The 18,053-nt window shown below is 31.5% G+C and overlaps 1 protein-coding gene and 1 long non-coding RNA gene across 2 annotated transcripts; both read right to left on the reverse strand.

The window, feature by feature from the left end:
* Positions 1 to 1,053: 1,053 nt before the first annotated feature.
* On the reverse strand, positions 1,054 to 10,667 carry LOC143239170 (F-box DNA helicase 1-like). The gene is made up of 7 exons (XM_076480029.1): positions 10,609 to 10,667; positions 8,827 to 8,992; positions 8,355 to 8,491; positions 8,023 to 8,122; positions 3,605 to 3,746; positions 2,975 to 3,053; positions 1,054 to 1,180 (listed from the first exon to the last, which is right to left on the reverse strand). The coding sequence occupies exons 2-5, from the start codon at positions 8,954 to 8,956 to the stop codon at positions 3,622 to 3,624; spliced, it is 492 nt and encodes a 163-aa protein (XP_076336144.1). The 5' UTR covers positions 8,957 to 8,992; positions 10,609 to 10,667; the 3' UTR covers positions 1,054 to 1,180; positions 2,975 to 3,053; positions 3,605 to 3,621.
* A 120-nt stretch (positions 10,668 to 10,787) lies between these two features.
* On the reverse strand, positions 10,788 to 15,352 carry LOC143239171 (uncharacterized). Its single transcript, XR_013021041.1, has 3 exons — positions 15,010 to 15,352; positions 13,298 to 13,387; positions 10,788 to 10,836 (listed from the first exon to the last, which is right to left on the reverse strand). It is a non-coding gene; the product is annotated as an uncharacterized LOC143239171 (long non-coding RNA).
* Between the last annotated feature and the right edge of the window lie 2,701 nt (positions 15,353 to 18,053).

An 18,053-nucleotide genomic window follows, 5' to 3' on the forward strand; every position in this document is an offset into this window, starting at 1 on the left:
AAATATCAAACTACAAATGCCTTCATTGAAGCCAACCATACAAACAATGTGAAATATTACAGGTCAAAGAGTAGCATTAAACACTGCATTGTAAATACATATTTATTCAGGTACTTAAATATGAATCAAGATAAATCTTGCAATTTAAGGAAATGCAAGTATCTACATTTTTTAAAGAAAATAAAATTCCAAACAATAAGTTGGCCATAGCATTAGAAAATCACAAATGACTTGGATATCAGTATGAGCTTCTAGTGTTTACTACTGCTGTGCAAAACTAGAGCAAAACTTTCCCATATTAGGGTACAAAAATAAAAGTTCATCTGTGATAATAAATCTCAGTATTTATCTGTCCTGAAAATGTACATATCCTTCCTATCTAAACATGAATGCATGTGATTCATTTCAATCTATGTAGGTATACTTTAGTAGACATTCTGCTTAACATTATTATGGATAGTATTAAGTTCAACAAAGTTTAGTCCTAACAAAATTAAAGCAAAAAATGTCCAGAAATTTCAGTGATAATTTTTCTCTCTATCAGATATAGGCCATACTTTATAAAAGCTACACTAATGACATGTGGATTTATAGATTTTGATTACTAGATTAGATTAGAATTAATTTACATTATTATAAAAATTCTTTAACAAAAAAAAAAAAGATACTAAATTGACAGGAAATGTTTTGTGGATATATCTTAGTCTTAAGTAACAATACATCAGTTGAGAAAACTTAAATTAATACTAAATACTGACACATCAGGGAAGAAAATTTACATTAATCCTAAATAACAACATATCAGGGAAGAAGTTTCATACTAATACTAGATAACAAAACATCAGGGAAGAAGCTTTACATTTCTTAAATAACAACACATCAGGGAAGAAGCTTCACATTAACCCTAAATAACGATACATCAGGGAAGAAGTTTTATATCAATAAAAATAATGATACATGAATTTATAAAAATAGGAAGATGATAATAACTCACTAGCCATATACATGGGAAAAGTGCATTTTGTTTTATAGTTTCTACATATTCTGGTATTCTCTCTATGTTGGCTAACAAACCGAATCTTATTTAAAAGCTCCACATCACTGGTGTTTTTAGCATACTCATACAAATGTTCCATTCTTTTGAACCCTCTGATGAACTTATCTTTAATATCTTGCAGATCTGAAAGAGAACATTTCTCTTTAAAATATAAAACTTACCATCTACAAACCAAAATAACATACCTATTAGTTTATTAGTGATGTTGACTGATGTGAAGAAACAAAACAATTCAAGCTGTTAAATGAGATGAAACAATTTAATACCCAATAGCTACTGCTGCTATTAAATATACACAAACTTCTTGATGACAAGAAACCCACTTGAAATGAAAACGTATCTTAGAACAGTTGGTATGGGTATTAACACTTTACTAATAAAGCAGAGAACAATGATTTAACCATCCTAGGTCATCTTCAGGTTAACAAAGAGAGTTTGCAACCGACCATTGCTGGGCACGTCTTAGGAACGAGAGTATGAACAGGTACAAGATTGTAGGAGGCATTGCAGGTGGATGTTAGGCTATTAATTAGTATAGGTATAAAGGTATTTCTTTATATTGATTTAATTTTGGTTTTAGTTGTTGTATAAGTAGGGCTTCATTGATTTTGCATTTGTTTATATTTGTTTCCCTACTTAGTATCTATGTGTTTTCTATAGTTATGTTGCATTTATTTGATTTGCAGCATTCAAAAACATGTGAAGGTGTGTTTTGTTTTTTTTGTTCTTTGAATCTAGTTTCCATTTTTCTGCTTAATTTTCCAATATAGAAGTTGTGATAGTTGTTGCATTGTATTTTATAAAGCATGTTGGTGGTGTGTTTGTCAATGTAATTTTACACAAACTAAGTGTTTACTGGAATGTTGTGTTTTATTATGAGTTTTTCTAAATGTTGGTTATTTTTTCCTGATGTCAGGAACATATGATATGCAGCAGTGTAAGGTTTTGTAGTTTGTTGTATCTAGTAATTTACCATTGTTTTGTTTGTTGTTTATATAGGTGTGTACGTATAATTTTTTCCACAGTTTTTGGAGAAAATGTGTTGATGCTGATGAAGTGTTTTATTTTGTTGATTTAATCATTAACTTTATCAGGTAAGCATTGTTTTGTGGCTGTATTTATTCGGTTTCTTAATATGTTAAGTTTTTGTTTTGTTTCATGTGCCGAGTTCCATGGAATCTATAATCCAGTTGGATGACTTTTCTGTGGATTTTTGTTTTGAATTGTGTATCAGTTCTAGTGATCTTGAGGTAAAGAAATGCTATTTGGTTAGTTTTTACCTGTTTATAGATGAACTTAATGTTGGAGCGTATTGAGTTAACATGGTTGAATGTAGAGAAATAAGCAGAAAAATGGAAACAAGATTCAAAGAACATAAAAAAACACCTTCACATGTTTTTGAATGCTGCAAATCAAATAAACATAACATAACCATAGAAAACACTCAGATACTAAGTAGGGAAACAAATATAAACAAATGCAAAATCAAAGAAGCCCTACTTACACAGCAACTAAAACCAAAATCAAACCAATATAAAAGGACACCTTTATATCTATACTAATTAATAATCTAACATCCACCTGCAATGCCCCCTACAATCCCATACCCATTTATACTTTCATCCCTGAGACGTGCCGGGCAACAATCATTTGCTGACTCTTTTTGTTAACATGAAGATGACCTAGGAAGGTCAAAACATTGTTCTCTGCGTATCAATAAAAATGTTAATACCAGCTGTTCTAAGATACAAACTTACTTCTCTTTACATAAGTAGAAAACTACACTATCATGATGAATTTCCTAAAAATTGCAATTTAATCACTAATAAAAACAGAAACTGGTATTTTAAAAAAGAACACTTTCTTCACATGTCAAATATTTTTTAACACAAAAGAATAACAAAATTTAAATATTACCCTCTGGTGAGATATCCCTGTTGATGGTCATCAACCTATACATATCAACAATCTGTTCTAGACCATATCCTTTCAAACCCTGGAAAACAAAACCCTATAGCTAAAACTTTTGCTCATCACTTTTCCACTTCAAAACGTTTTTCCAATTAAATTTAAAATCAATGATATTTCTGAATAAATGATATAGTCATGTAAGGTTAAACTTATTTTATCTGAAAAAAATGTATAAAATCAAGAAAACTAAAATATTAGTTAGTTTCTGATACCATATTCAGATAAGGCCTGAAACACATCAGTCAGTAAAACAATGCAACTTTCTAATTATTAAACCAAATAAGGCCTGAAACATGTCACTGAATCAAAGTTTTATAAACTACAAAAAAATAAAAAAGGCAGTACTTTACAAGTAACAAAGCATAACACATTAATGCTTCACAAACAACAGAACAATAAATTTTATAAATCATAGATCATGACAATACAAAGATATTTCAAAACTTAGTTTTGGCAAGCTGGGGATAATTAACTTTTTTTACCAAGTACTAGTAACTATAGGAAAATAATCAACATGATATTAACATTTAATTCCCTTCTGTTACACTTTCAAGATAAGATACTGTTGTTTCTTACCCCAACGAAAGCTCCTCTTACTGTAGATGGTTCACCTTCGTGGCTTCCTCTCCACAGCAGAGACGGACAGCTTCATTAAGGAGTGTCAAATTACATCTAGCGATTATACAAATCTGACCCACTTTAGAGCCATTAACTGCTCCTGTAAATACAGGAAATTGGTCCACAAATATTGTTAACTAGCACAATATTCAGTTAGAAGAAAAAGTCTTACTTAACTATAGTGAAATTCTAACATCCAATAATACCGTACCTCACTTTAATGGTAAAAGTGGATTACAAGTAGTTTCTATAAGTTGGATATTATCAGTGACTGTTGTGTACCTGGTAATTCAGATCAGAAACCAACCTCCCACATAGGTACTTTCAATAATACTCAAACATTATGCTTTCAGACAATTAACAAAGAAAAATATGGCAAACTTTAGTCAAAACCATACTCAAACATTCAATAGCCTTCAGCACAGAATTTAACTGTTACAATTTCTTTTTAACAAAACTAAATCTTGAGACTGTCATGTTTACAGTTGAAAAACAAATAGGTGACTTTCTTAGATCTAAATATCATTAACCAGAACAGCTTGAACTCCACAAACCAACATTGTTTTATCTGTACTGTTTTTCAGCACATTCGTACCCAATTGTTACAAAAATAAGTTAGTAAATATTCTAATTCATAGGGCAAATAAACTCATTAACTCTTATTCTAAATTTCATGATGAAGTTATAAATATTAAAAAAAATTTGATTAAAAATGCCTTCTGGAACTCCAGCAATAATCAACAAAAATATTTTTGAATATATTAATAAGATTTATAACCACAAAATTCCAGAGTTAAAATGTTCCTGAATATGCTAACATCTTAGTGTTACCTGGATCCTACAGCATCAGAGAAACATCATGAATATTCTTCAATCAACTAATCCCAAAGTACAAGTGATCCTTAAACTAAATACATCCCTCAAAAAAGCACTGGTGATGTATCAATACATTTGTCCATGTATGGATAATTATTATAAGCCAGACTTCATACTTCTAAAACAGCAATTTATCAAGATATTTACATTCTAGTTTGTTTATAAATGAAAGGATCATTCTAAATATACACATAACTGAAATATAAAACATCAAGCACTACTATAGTACCACGTCATCATCAAGCACAACTAAAGTACCACGTCATCATCAAGCACTACTAAAGTACCACGTCATCATCAAGCACAACTAAAGTACCACGTCATCATCAAGCACAACTAAAGTACCACGTCATCATCAAGCACAACTAAAGTACCACGCCATCATCAAGCACTACTAAAGTACCACGTCATCATCAAGCACAACTAAAGTACCACGTCATCATCAAGCACAACTAAAGTACCACGTCATCATCAAGTACTACTAAAGTACCATGTCATCAAGCACAACTAAAGTACCACGTCATCATCAAGCACAACTAAAGTACCACGTCATCATCAAGCACTACTAAAGTACCATCGCCATCATCAAGCACTACTAAAGTACCACGCCATCATCAAGCACAACTAAAGTACCATCGTCATCATCAAGTACTACTAAAGTACCATGTCATCAAGCACAACTAAAGTACCACGTCATCATCAAGCACAACTAAAGTACCACGTCATCATCAAGCACTACTAAAGTACCACGTCATCATCAAGCACTACTAAAGTACCACGTCATCATCAAGCACAACTAAAGTACCACGTCATCATCAAGTACTACTAAAGTACCATGTCATCAAGCACAACTAAAGTACCACGTCATCATCAAGCACCACTAAAGTACTACGTCGTCATCAAGCACTACTATAGTACCATGTCATCATCAAGTACTACTAAAGTATCATGTCATCAAGTACTACTAAAGTACCACATCATCATCAAGCACCACTAAAGTACCACGTCATCATCAAGCACTACTATAGTACCATGTCATCATCAAGTACTACTAAAGTACCATGTCATCATCAAGTACTACTAAAGTATCATGTCATCATCAAGCACTACTAAAGTACCACGTCATCATCAAGCACTACTAAAGTACCACATCATCATCAAGCACCACTAAAGTACCACGTCGTCATCAAGTACTACTAAAGTACCATGTCATCATCAAGTACTACTAAAGTACCATGTCTCATCAAGCACCACTAAAGTACCACATCATCATCAAGCACCACTAAAGTACCACGTCGTCATCAAGCACTACTATAGTACCATGTCATCATCAAGTACTACTAAAGTACCACGTCATCATCAAGCACTACTAAAGTACCACGTCATCATCAAGCACAACTAAAGTACCACGTCATCATCAAGTACTACTAAAGTACCATGTCATCAAGCACAACTAAAGTACCACGTCATCATCAAGCACAACTAAAGTACCACGTCATCATCAAGCACTACTAAAGTACCACGTCATCATCAAGCACAACTAAAGTACCACGTCATCATCAAGTACTACTAAAGTACCATGTCATCAAGCACAACTAAAGTACCACGTCATCATCAAGCACTACTAAAGTACCACATCATCATCAAGCACCACTAAAGTATAACGTCGTCATCAAGCACTACTATAGTACCATGTCATCATCAAGTACTACTAAAGTATCATGTCATCAAGTACTACTAAAGTACCACATCATCATCAAGCACCACTAAAGTACCACATCATCATCAAGCACTACTATAGTACCATGTCATCATCAAGTACTACTAAAGTACCATGTCATCATCAAGTACTACTAAAGTATCATGTCATCATCAAGCACTACTAAAGTACCACGTCATCATCAAGCACTACTAAAGTACCACGTCGTCATCAAGTACTACTAAAGTACCATGTCATCATCAAGTACTACTAAAGTACCATGTCTCATCAAGCACTACTAAAGTACCACATCATCATCAAGCACCACTAAAGTACCACGTCGTCATCAAGCACTACTATAGTACCATGTCATCATCAAGCACTACTATAGTACCATGTCATCATCAAGTACTACTAAAGTACCACGTCATCATCAAGCACTACTAAAGTACCACGTCATCATCAAGCACAACTAAAGTACCACGTCATCATCAAGTACTACTAAAGTACCATGTCATCAAGCACAACTAAAGTACCACGTCATCATCAAGCACAACTAAAGTACCACGTCATCATCAAGTACTACTAAAGTATCATGTCATCATCAAGCACTACTAAAGTACCACATCATCATCAAGCACCACTAAAGTACCATGTCATCATCAAGTACTACTAAAGTACCACGTCATCATCAAGTACTACTAAAGTACCACGTCATCATCAAGCACTACTAAAGTACCACATCATCATCAAGCACCACTAAAGTACCATGTCATCATCAAGTACTACTAAAGTACCACGCCATCATCAAGTACTACTAAAGTACCACGTCATCATCAAGCACTACTAAAGTACCACATCATCATCAAGCACCACTAAAGTACCACGTCGTCATCAAGCACTACTATAGTACCATGTCATCATCAAGTACTACTAAAGTATCATGTCATCAAGTACTACTAAAGTACCACATCATCATCAAGCACCACTATAGTACCATGTCATCATCAAGTACTACTAAAGTACCATGTCATCATCAAGTACTACTAAAGTATCATGTCATCATCAAGCACTACTAAAGTACCACGTCATCATCAAGCACTACTAAAGTACCACGTCATCATCAAGCACTACTAAAGTACCACGTCATCATCAAGCACCACTAAAGTACCACGTCATCATCAAGTACTACTAAAGTACCATGTCATCATCAAGTACTACTAAAGTACCACATCATCATCAAGCACCACTAAAGTACCACGTCGTCATCAAGCACTACTATAGTACCATGTCATCATCAAGTACTACTAAAGTATCATGTCATCAAGTACTACTAAAGTACCACATCATCATCAAGCACCACTAAAGTACCACGTCATCATCAAGCACTACTATAGTACCATGTCATCATCAAGTACTACTAAAGTACCATGTCATCATCAAGCACTACTAAAGTACCACGTCATCATCAAGCACTACTAAAGTACCACGTCATCATCAAGCACTACTAAAGTACCACGTCATCATCAAGCACTACTAAAGTACCACATCATCATCAAGCACCACTAAAGTACCACGTCGTCATCAAGTACTACTAAAGTACCATGTCATCATCAAGTACTACTAAAGTATCATGTCATCATCAAGCACTACTAAAGTACCACATCATCATCAAGCACCACTAAAGTACCATGTCATCATCAAGTACTACTAAAGTACCACGTCATCATCAAGCACTACTAAAGTACCATGTCATCATCAAGTACTACTAAAATTTACAATGACAAATGTTGTCACATACCTTCTTGGGTGCCTCCAACTATGGTCTTATTGTGAATCTTCTTCAAGACTTCAAGAGCACAGGAAGCCACATAACTTATCTCTGGACCAAACCGAAAGGACTGGAATAAGCATTTTTAGATACATACTTCAGAATAACCTGATGATTATGTTACATACAAAGCAAATGGACTAAAAACAATTACTTGGAAACAAATTTTACTGAACATCAGTTTAATTATAGCACATTAGCTTGTAACATTGACAAAATAAAGCAAATATGTTGGAACTCATTTGCTTTAATAAAAACACTGAATGGCTATGGAAGACAATATTCATGTTACTGATCCTCACCCTTGTGAGATAGAACATTTGGGAACTCTGGACAGAATTCAGTGCATTCACAGCTCCACGGAAGGCATAGATCTGCTGGTTAGGGTCACCCACTAGGATTTTAGGACAAGGCTGTGACAGCAGTAAGTCCAACATGGCTAAAGAAAAGGAATTCGGTCAGTGCATGTTTTACAACTAATACTAGACATCTCACTTCACTGTGAAGAAAACTGTTTTCCCTTTCATACAGATGAAGAATATTTCGTCACGTTAAGATTCAATTATGTTATAAATACCAAACCATTACCCCCTCCAGAATAATATCTATATTCATCACACCACATATTCCTTTAGGTATTTTTCTGTTTACCTCTATTGTTTTGAGACATTTAACTCATTCAATTTTTTTGAATATTATACTTTAGCTCAACCTACAATTTGATATTTAAAGTATTTTTGTTTGTTTAACAAGTTGATAAATGAATACACTGACCACCATTACAATCTTGTGCCTCATCAACTAAAATACAGTCGTAACCTTCTAGCCGAGGATGAGTGAGCTGGTACAGTTTTAGATAAACGTCATGTGTGATGTACACTTCATTGTCACTTTGGTTAGCCATTTTGTTCCAAAGGCCTTGTGCATCATCTGCCACAGCCTGAAAGAAATATTATAATAAAACATGGTTGTGTTCAAATGCTTGTTTGATGTGTGTTAAACACAAGTTCATCTATAGTGTATGATTTTATAGAACATTCCACTTTATGAGCTGTATAATTCAAATAATTTAAACCAAAGTTGTTTATCATAAGAAACCCGTACACACCAACAAAACAATGTACATAAGCATCCCTTCATGCAGTGGAGCATACCATTATGATGGAACAAGGAGGGTTAATGTCTACAAGTAACAGTAAAATGTGATGAAGTCCTAGCACACAAAATGTCAGGGAAGTATTTTTAACATGAAAAATGTACTAAAATTAATTTTAATATCAAAAAAGAAGTAAATCTACCCCCCATGACTAATTTTAATTAGTCAACAATTTTATGTTAAAAACACAACTGTCAACTATTTAGAATGGTTACTATTAAATACAAAATTATTTTAAGTTGCCTGCAGTCATTTTAACTGGCTGAAATATGGTGCTCTAGCAATACTTTCTTACTGTATATACTTAATTGCATGTAACATCAATTATATGAACACAAACAGTATACTTTCTATTCTGTTTAACATGTGTTACTGTTCTTTGTAGCATATTTTTAAGCAATAAGGGAATGCTTTGTTTCATTTGTAAGCATTACCTCTAAAATAAAGGGTTTCCAATTAGACATAAATCAGTAGTTCTGGTGGTACCATCAGTACATTATGCAAATTAACTGTTGAATTCATGTGGTTGTATGCTTGTAACAGTCCTAGTAATAATTACAGTTAATAGTGTCAAACTATATATGGTAATACGTTTGTTTCAGTCCTAATAATAATTACAATTAATAGTGTCAAACTACCTCTGGTAATACATTTGTTTCTGTCCTAATAATAATAATTGAAATTAATAGTGTCAAACTATATCTGGTAATATGTTTGTTTCAGTCCTACTAATAATTACAATCAACACTATCAAACTGTATCTGGTAATATGTTTGTTTCAGTCCCAATAATAATTAAAACTAATACTGTCAAACTTTATATGGTAATATGCTTATTACAGTCCTAATAATAATTAAACTGAATTATACATTCATTATTTCTAGCATTAAAAGTAAAAAATGAATTTATTTTGCAGTCAGATAAGATTTTACTTAAGAATTATTGCAACAACAACACAACTCTTGCATGGTTCCCTAGCATCTTAAGTTTCTAAACTGTTCTCCAATGGTTGGAGCATTCTCTATTCAATAGTAAGCTGATTTACATGAAACGAATGTCAGGATTATATGAGAAAGATGTTTTTTATAGCTAACAAATATCCAGGTGACAATAATTACTATGAACACAATGAGATAATATCTTCTCTGAACATTCATTAAACACATTTCATGCATTTCTCAGCCATTTAACTATCACCAAAACAAAATAAGATATTGTTTTAACACACTAACTGAACAAGCTTCAGTTCACTACATTAAAAATTTCAGACACATATTGTTCTTTCTAGTTATACCATCAAGAAACTGTCTAGCTTCTGTCAAGAAGTTCCTGGAAAACTTGTATAACATTCAATTTCCGTAACTTTTCAAAAGACAGCTGAATAAAATCTAACTGCTTACAAGTCTTTCTGTGTCTCCTATAAGTTGAAGAGTTTCACCATCCCAGTCCACTAAGTGTTGAGGTAATGTGCCACAGTTATATCATCATCAACTGTAGCCATGAAACTATTAATGGTAGCAAGTACAGCACTGGCATACCTCTGTTTTTTTGCATATGTTTTAGGAGCTTTATACAATTTACTCATGATATCTATGGGACGTAGTTTGCTTGTCAGTTTACGACGATAGCTGTAAATATAAATAATTCATGGATCACACACCAATAACAAATGTTAGATACAAAACACTACCCATTTAATTCAACTGTAACTAAGTAACTAGCATGAATCTCCATTTCATTTGTTCTGTAGTTACAACACAGAAAAAGGTAATTCTAAGATAACATGACTAAACTGACATGAAGCAATGGAACAACTATACATTATAAAGGAAGATTACGAGAGAGTTTACTTGTAATGCTGGAACAACATATATATAAGAAACAACATGAGTAAGTACATGGAACAATGGAACACTACTCATTTTTAAACTATGCTATGGATTCTGTTGAAGTAACCATTAGCTTCCATACTATAATTTTTAATAGGGTTCATGTACCTTCACAAAATTATTGGTCTTTTGTGTGATAAAATCAATTTTTAGCATATATGTATAGATATATGGAGTCAGAGTGTTGGCTTCTTTGAGTGCAAAGTGATTTTCATTCAAGATTTGAAGTACTTTTCTTTGTTTGAAAATCCTGAATTTTAATTTGTATAATTTCTGTAAACTCCAAAACAAATATCAATCATTTTCTCAATAAACGTTTATCTTTCACTGGCTACTTCCTCTATCCTTACTATATCCATTTGATGAACTTCATAACCACCATGATGCTTCCTCTGTCCCAACTATATCCATTTGATGAGCTTCATAACCACCATGATACTTCCTCTATCCTAACTACATCCATTTGATGAACTTCATAACCACCGTGATACTTCCTCTATCCTAGCAATATCCATTTGATGAACTTCATAACCACCATAATACTTCCTCTATCCTAACTATATCCATTTGTTCAACCTCATAACCACCATGATACTTCCTCTATCCTAACTATATCCATTTGATGAGCTTCATAACCACCATGATACTTCCTCTATCCTGACCATATCCATTTGTTCAACCTCATAAACCACCATAATACTTCTCTATCCTAACTATATCCATTTGTTCAACCTCATAACCACCATGATACTTCCTCTATCCTAACTATATCCATTTGTCCAACCTCATAACCACCATGATACTTCCTCTTTCCTAACTATATCCATTTGTCCAACCTCATAACCACCATAAACAAATATGAAGTAAATCAAAATTATTTTTCTTTCTAGAAGTTATAACACAGAACAACCTTCATTTATCTAAACAGTTTAAAGCTTGCAACATCTATTTATACTTAAATGTTATTGTTTCATTGCCCTTTAACTTTGTTTAACCAATAATACCACCACACCAACCATAAATCATTTGGCAAATGTGCAACTGATATTATAGTTCAAATTATGCAATGCACAAGCTGCTCATGAGCACATCTCTGGAGCAATTTCCTCTGTTTTTTTTCTCATTGCATAATCTAACCTCACAAGTTTCTAACTAGTTATTTATATAATAATAAATATAGAACACTGATGAAGAAGAAGAAGGTTGAAACTCACATGAATTCTCTCGTTCCTGTGTTCTCAACCTTCAATGAAACTCAGCATACTTCTATTTTATTACACTAATGGTACTACTGCACCAAAGAACTTTATTTACTTAAGTGATGAAAATAATAAAAATATACAAAGAGAAGACAATTTCCTGTTACAACTCTAATTCCCATGGCTTTCTAACAATGCAATAAGATCCATAAAAAATTCAGCCAAGCTAGTAGATATAAAAATACCACCAAGAACATTTGAGCCCTGGACACGAATTAAATAACGCTGTACAGAAATAAACATAATATGTCATTTAATAGATTGAAACTTGGGTATTCTGTTTGGAATATCAATATAAAATGTTGAGAATAAAAGGCAATTCGTAAAAGACAGGATGTGACAGGTGAGCTTGGCAAGTGAGTCTCACTTTCTAGTTCATACCTCCATAGATATATGAAATTGAAAGATATAAAAATTATGCTTTGCCTGAGTAATACCTATACTGAGTTATTTACATTAAATTCTGTACTTCTCAGAAGAGGGCATGCATAGAGAGTAACTGTAACAGTTATCTTAATAAGGTAGCTTGAGGATTGTTTTAAAATACCTCCTTCTAATATTACAAACTTAACATTTATATAGTATTAGAAACTCACTTATTAATCACATTTTGATGCTAAGTTTATCCATATACAATGACAATAATCTAATTAAATTCTAAATGTTGTGGCATGATTAGTTTCATCTATCTGTGGCAAGATAGTTAAAGGAAGAATATGAATGGGTGCACATAAAACAATGAAACACTACATATTATGAAAACAATGTGACATAGAATAACAATAAAGATGACAGATGTTCATTCAACATTATTAGGACTTTCCTAACTATAGAATAACAATAAAGATAATAGTTCTAACTGGAGAAAAATTATGAAAATGACAGATTTTCACTCAACTTTCCTGCTGAAAATGAGATTAGAGAACAGAAATTTCACTTACTATTTTCCTATTCCTTCCCAGGCTAGAGAATGTGCAGTACGACACTCAACATTTGGTGGAAAAGTTTTCTTTGCAAGTTCGTTCACTGATCTTTAAAAAATAAAAGGAGCATTGATAAATGGTTTCATAACTATTTCTGATACAAACTGATCTGTATATTTTAAATTTCTTGAGTAGAACTGGTAGACTTGGGTGAAGGATGACTGCTCAATCTTTGAACACCCCTGGGGGTTGTTTTTTGTTAAACAATTAACCTTATACCAAAACATCTGCCAGATTTAAAGGTAAGATTCACAAAATACCAATGTTTTGAAATCTTAAATCAACAATATGCTTTTTTGGACATCTAACCCTTAAATGACAGCTATCATCAACTGATGCTGCTACTTACAACCATCCTGCTGTTTGAGGGTTACATACACCACAGATTGTCATCAAACATTGGCTAACTTTATAACATCTCTTTTATTTAACTCTATCAATGTCAGTTTAGATATCTTTTTAGATATGTTTAAAAAATCCTAAGAATTTTGATAGTTTTTAATAGAAGTAACATTAAATGCATATAATAATAAAAGTTGTATCCTTCATAAAATGAAACAATATTAACACGTATTTCAATGTTATATGTAATTAAATCAATTAGTATCTGTGGGAATGTTTCACAGGGTTAAAAACAAATGGCAAACTGTATGACCATAAAAAAATACAACTTACTTGTTGTAAACAACACTCAAAAACTTCAAACCAGGCCTCATCTTGGTATACTGAATCAAAGTGGATGTTTTACCTGTTCCTGAATGTTATTTATACAAGTTAGTATTTTCTGGCATTTCACATAATAAAAACTCACATGACTCTGGGTCAATATGGAGTCATTAACTTTATTAATTTTTACAAAATTATACAAAATTACATGCATACATATACATGTATGAATGTACACCATAAATACACTCCATGTTGGTCAAGTTGGTCTAAAAATTGCCATAAACTAAGTAAAAGCATTTGTTTAAACAGAGGCAGGTAAATATATCATTGGAGTTGTCACATAAATTAATTAGCAATTCTTGAAGATGTATGACATGAAGTTAAACATACTTCTGTCCAAAGGATTTGTCGACCACATCTCATTACCAGAAAAAGGTAATATAGTACAACACACTATTCTGAAAACAATATAAACATCTTATATTAGAAATGAAAAATACTGTTTTGATCCAGAAACAATTTTAAGTTTATTTGTTCTGAATTTCAAACAAAGATACTAAAGGATTATCTGTAAAAGATTTCCTCAATTTTGAAATGAGAGACTAGAGCTACAGCTAATGGACACTATTAACATGTTGGGGTAAACTTTATCAATGAACAGTGGGATTAACTGTCACTTCACGACATCCAAACATGTTGGGGTATACTTTATCAATGAAAACTAGGACTGTCACTTCACAACATCCAAACATGTAGGAGTTAATCTTTATCAATGAACAGTGAGATTAACTATCACTTAACAACATCCAAACATGTTTTGTGATGGGATTCAAAACCTGCAATCTATAGATTGCTAATCAAGTGCCCAACATGACTGGAAAACTTGGATAAGTATTATTTGGTTGACAGATACCAGTGTTTTCAAGCTTGACAAGAAACGAGTTTTCTTAGATTACTACATGTACATCACAAACTACACTCTGGTCACCAGAGTAACTCACCTGCAAAGGCTATAATCTTGATTACATCATTTGGTTGTAAAGTATGGTTCAAAATCCTCATTTGTTCATGAGTAAATCGTACAGTGAGACCTTTCATCCTGGAGAGTAGCGGAGTGAAATAAACTACATGTTCAACTAAAAGATGCAACTTGCTTCTTACACCATGTTTCTAACATAAGGTTACAGTTACAATATTACACTACTATCTAACATAACATGATCATATATTTACAATATTACACTACTATCTAACATAACATGATCACACAACTACAAAAATACACTATGTATATGACACAACCATGATCACATAGTTATAATATCACACTACTATCTAGCATAACATGATCATATAGTTATAATATTACACTACTATCTAACATAACATGATCACAGTTATAATATCACACTACTATCTAGCATAAGATTATCATATAATTACAATACTACATTACTATCTAAGATAACGTGATCATATTTACAAAATTACATTACTATCTAACATAACCATGATCATATATTTACAATATTACACTACTATCAAACATAACATGGTCATATAGTTATAATATCACACCACTATCTAACGTAACATGGTCATATAGTTATAATATCACACCACTATCTAACGTAACATGATCATATAGTTATAATATCACACTACTATCTAACATTAACATGATCATATAGTTATAATATCACACTACTATCTAACACTAACATGATCATATAGTTATATCACACTACTATCTAACAATAACATGATCATATAGTTATAATATCACACTACTATCTAACAATAACATGATTATATAGTTATAATATTACACTACTATCTAACATAACATGATCACATAGTTATAATATCACACTACTATCTAACATAACATGATCACATAGTTATAATATCACACTACTATCTAACAATAACATGATCATATAGTTATAATATCACACTACTATCTAACATAACATGATCACATAGTTATAATATCACTACTATCTAACATAACATGATCACATAGTTATAATATCACTACTATCTAACATAACATGATCACATAGTTATAATATCACACTACTATCTAACATAACATGATCATATAGTTATATCACACTACTATCTAACATAATGTGATCATATAGTTATATCACACTACTATCTAACATAACCATGATCATATATTTACAATATTACACTACTATCTAACATAACCATGATCATATATTTACAATATTACACTACTATCTAACATAACCATGATCATATATTTGCAATATTACACTACTATCTAACATAACCATGATCATATATTTACAATATTACACTATTATCTAACATAACCATGATCATATAGTTATAATATTACACTACTATCTAACATAACCATGATCATATAGTTATAATATTACATTACTATCTAACATAACATGATCACATAGTTATAATATCACACTATCTAACATAACATGATCACATAGTTATAACATCACACTATCTAACATAACATGATCATATAGTTATAATATCACACTACTATCTAACATAATATGATCATATAGTTATAATATCACACTACTATCTCACATAACGTGATCATAGTTATATCACACTACTATCTAACATAACCATGATCATATAGTTATAATATCACACTACTATCTAACAATAACATGATCATATAGTTATAATATCACACAACTATCTAACAATAACATGATCACATAGTTATAATATCACACTACTATCTAACATAACATGATCACATAGTTATAATATCACACTATCTAACATAACATGATCATGTAGTTATATCACACTACTATCTAACATAATGTGATCATATAGTTATATCACACTACTATCTAACATAACCATGATCATATATTTACAATATTACACTAATATCTAACATAACATGATCACATAGTTATAACATCACACTATCTAACATAACATGATCATATAGTTATGATATCACACTACTATCCAACATAATATGATCATATAGTTATAATATCACACTACTATCTAACATAACGTGATCATATAGTTATATCACACTACTATCTAACATAACCATGATCATATAGTTATAATATTACACTACTATCTAACATAACCATGATCATATAGTTATAATATCACACTACTATCTAACAATAACATGATCACATAGTTATATTATCACACTATCTAACATAACGTGATCATATAGTTATAATATCACACTACTATCTAGCATAACATGATCATATAGTTATAATATTACACTACTATCTAACATAACATGATCACAGTTATAATATCACACTACTATCTAACATAACATGATCACAGTTATAATATCACACTACTATCTAACATAACATGATCACAGTTATAATATCACACTACTATCTAACAATAACATGATCATATAGTTATAATATCACACTACTATCTAACAATAACATGATTATATAGTTATAATATTACACTACTATCTAACATAACATGATCACATAGTTATAATATCACACTACTATCTAACATAACATGATCACATAGTTATAATATCACACTACTATCTAACATAACATGATCACAGTTATAATATCACACTACTATCTAACATAACATTATCATATAATTACAATACTACATTACTATCTAAGATAACGTGATCATATTTACAAAATTACATTACTATCTAACATAACCATGATCATATATTTACAATATTACACTACTATCTAACATAACATGATCATATAGTTATAATATCACACTACTATCTAACATAACATGATCATATAGTTATAATATCACACCACTATCTAACGTAACATGATCATATAGTTATAATATCACACCACTATCTAACACTAACATGATCATATAGTTATAATATCACACTAAAATCTAACACTAACATGATCATATAGTTATATCACACTACTATCTAACAATAACATGACCATATAGTTATAATATCACACTACTATCTAACATAACCATGATCATATATTTACAATATTACACTACTATCTAACATAACCAT

Source organism: Tachypleus tridentatus, chromosome 13, assembly GCF_004210375.1.
Source record: "Tachypleus tridentatus isolate NWPU-2018 chromosome 13, ASM421037v1, whole genome shotgun sequence".
Classification (NCBI taxonomy): domain Eukaryota; kingdom Metazoa; phylum Arthropoda; class Merostomata; order Xiphosura; family Limulidae; genus Tachypleus; species Tachypleus tridentatus.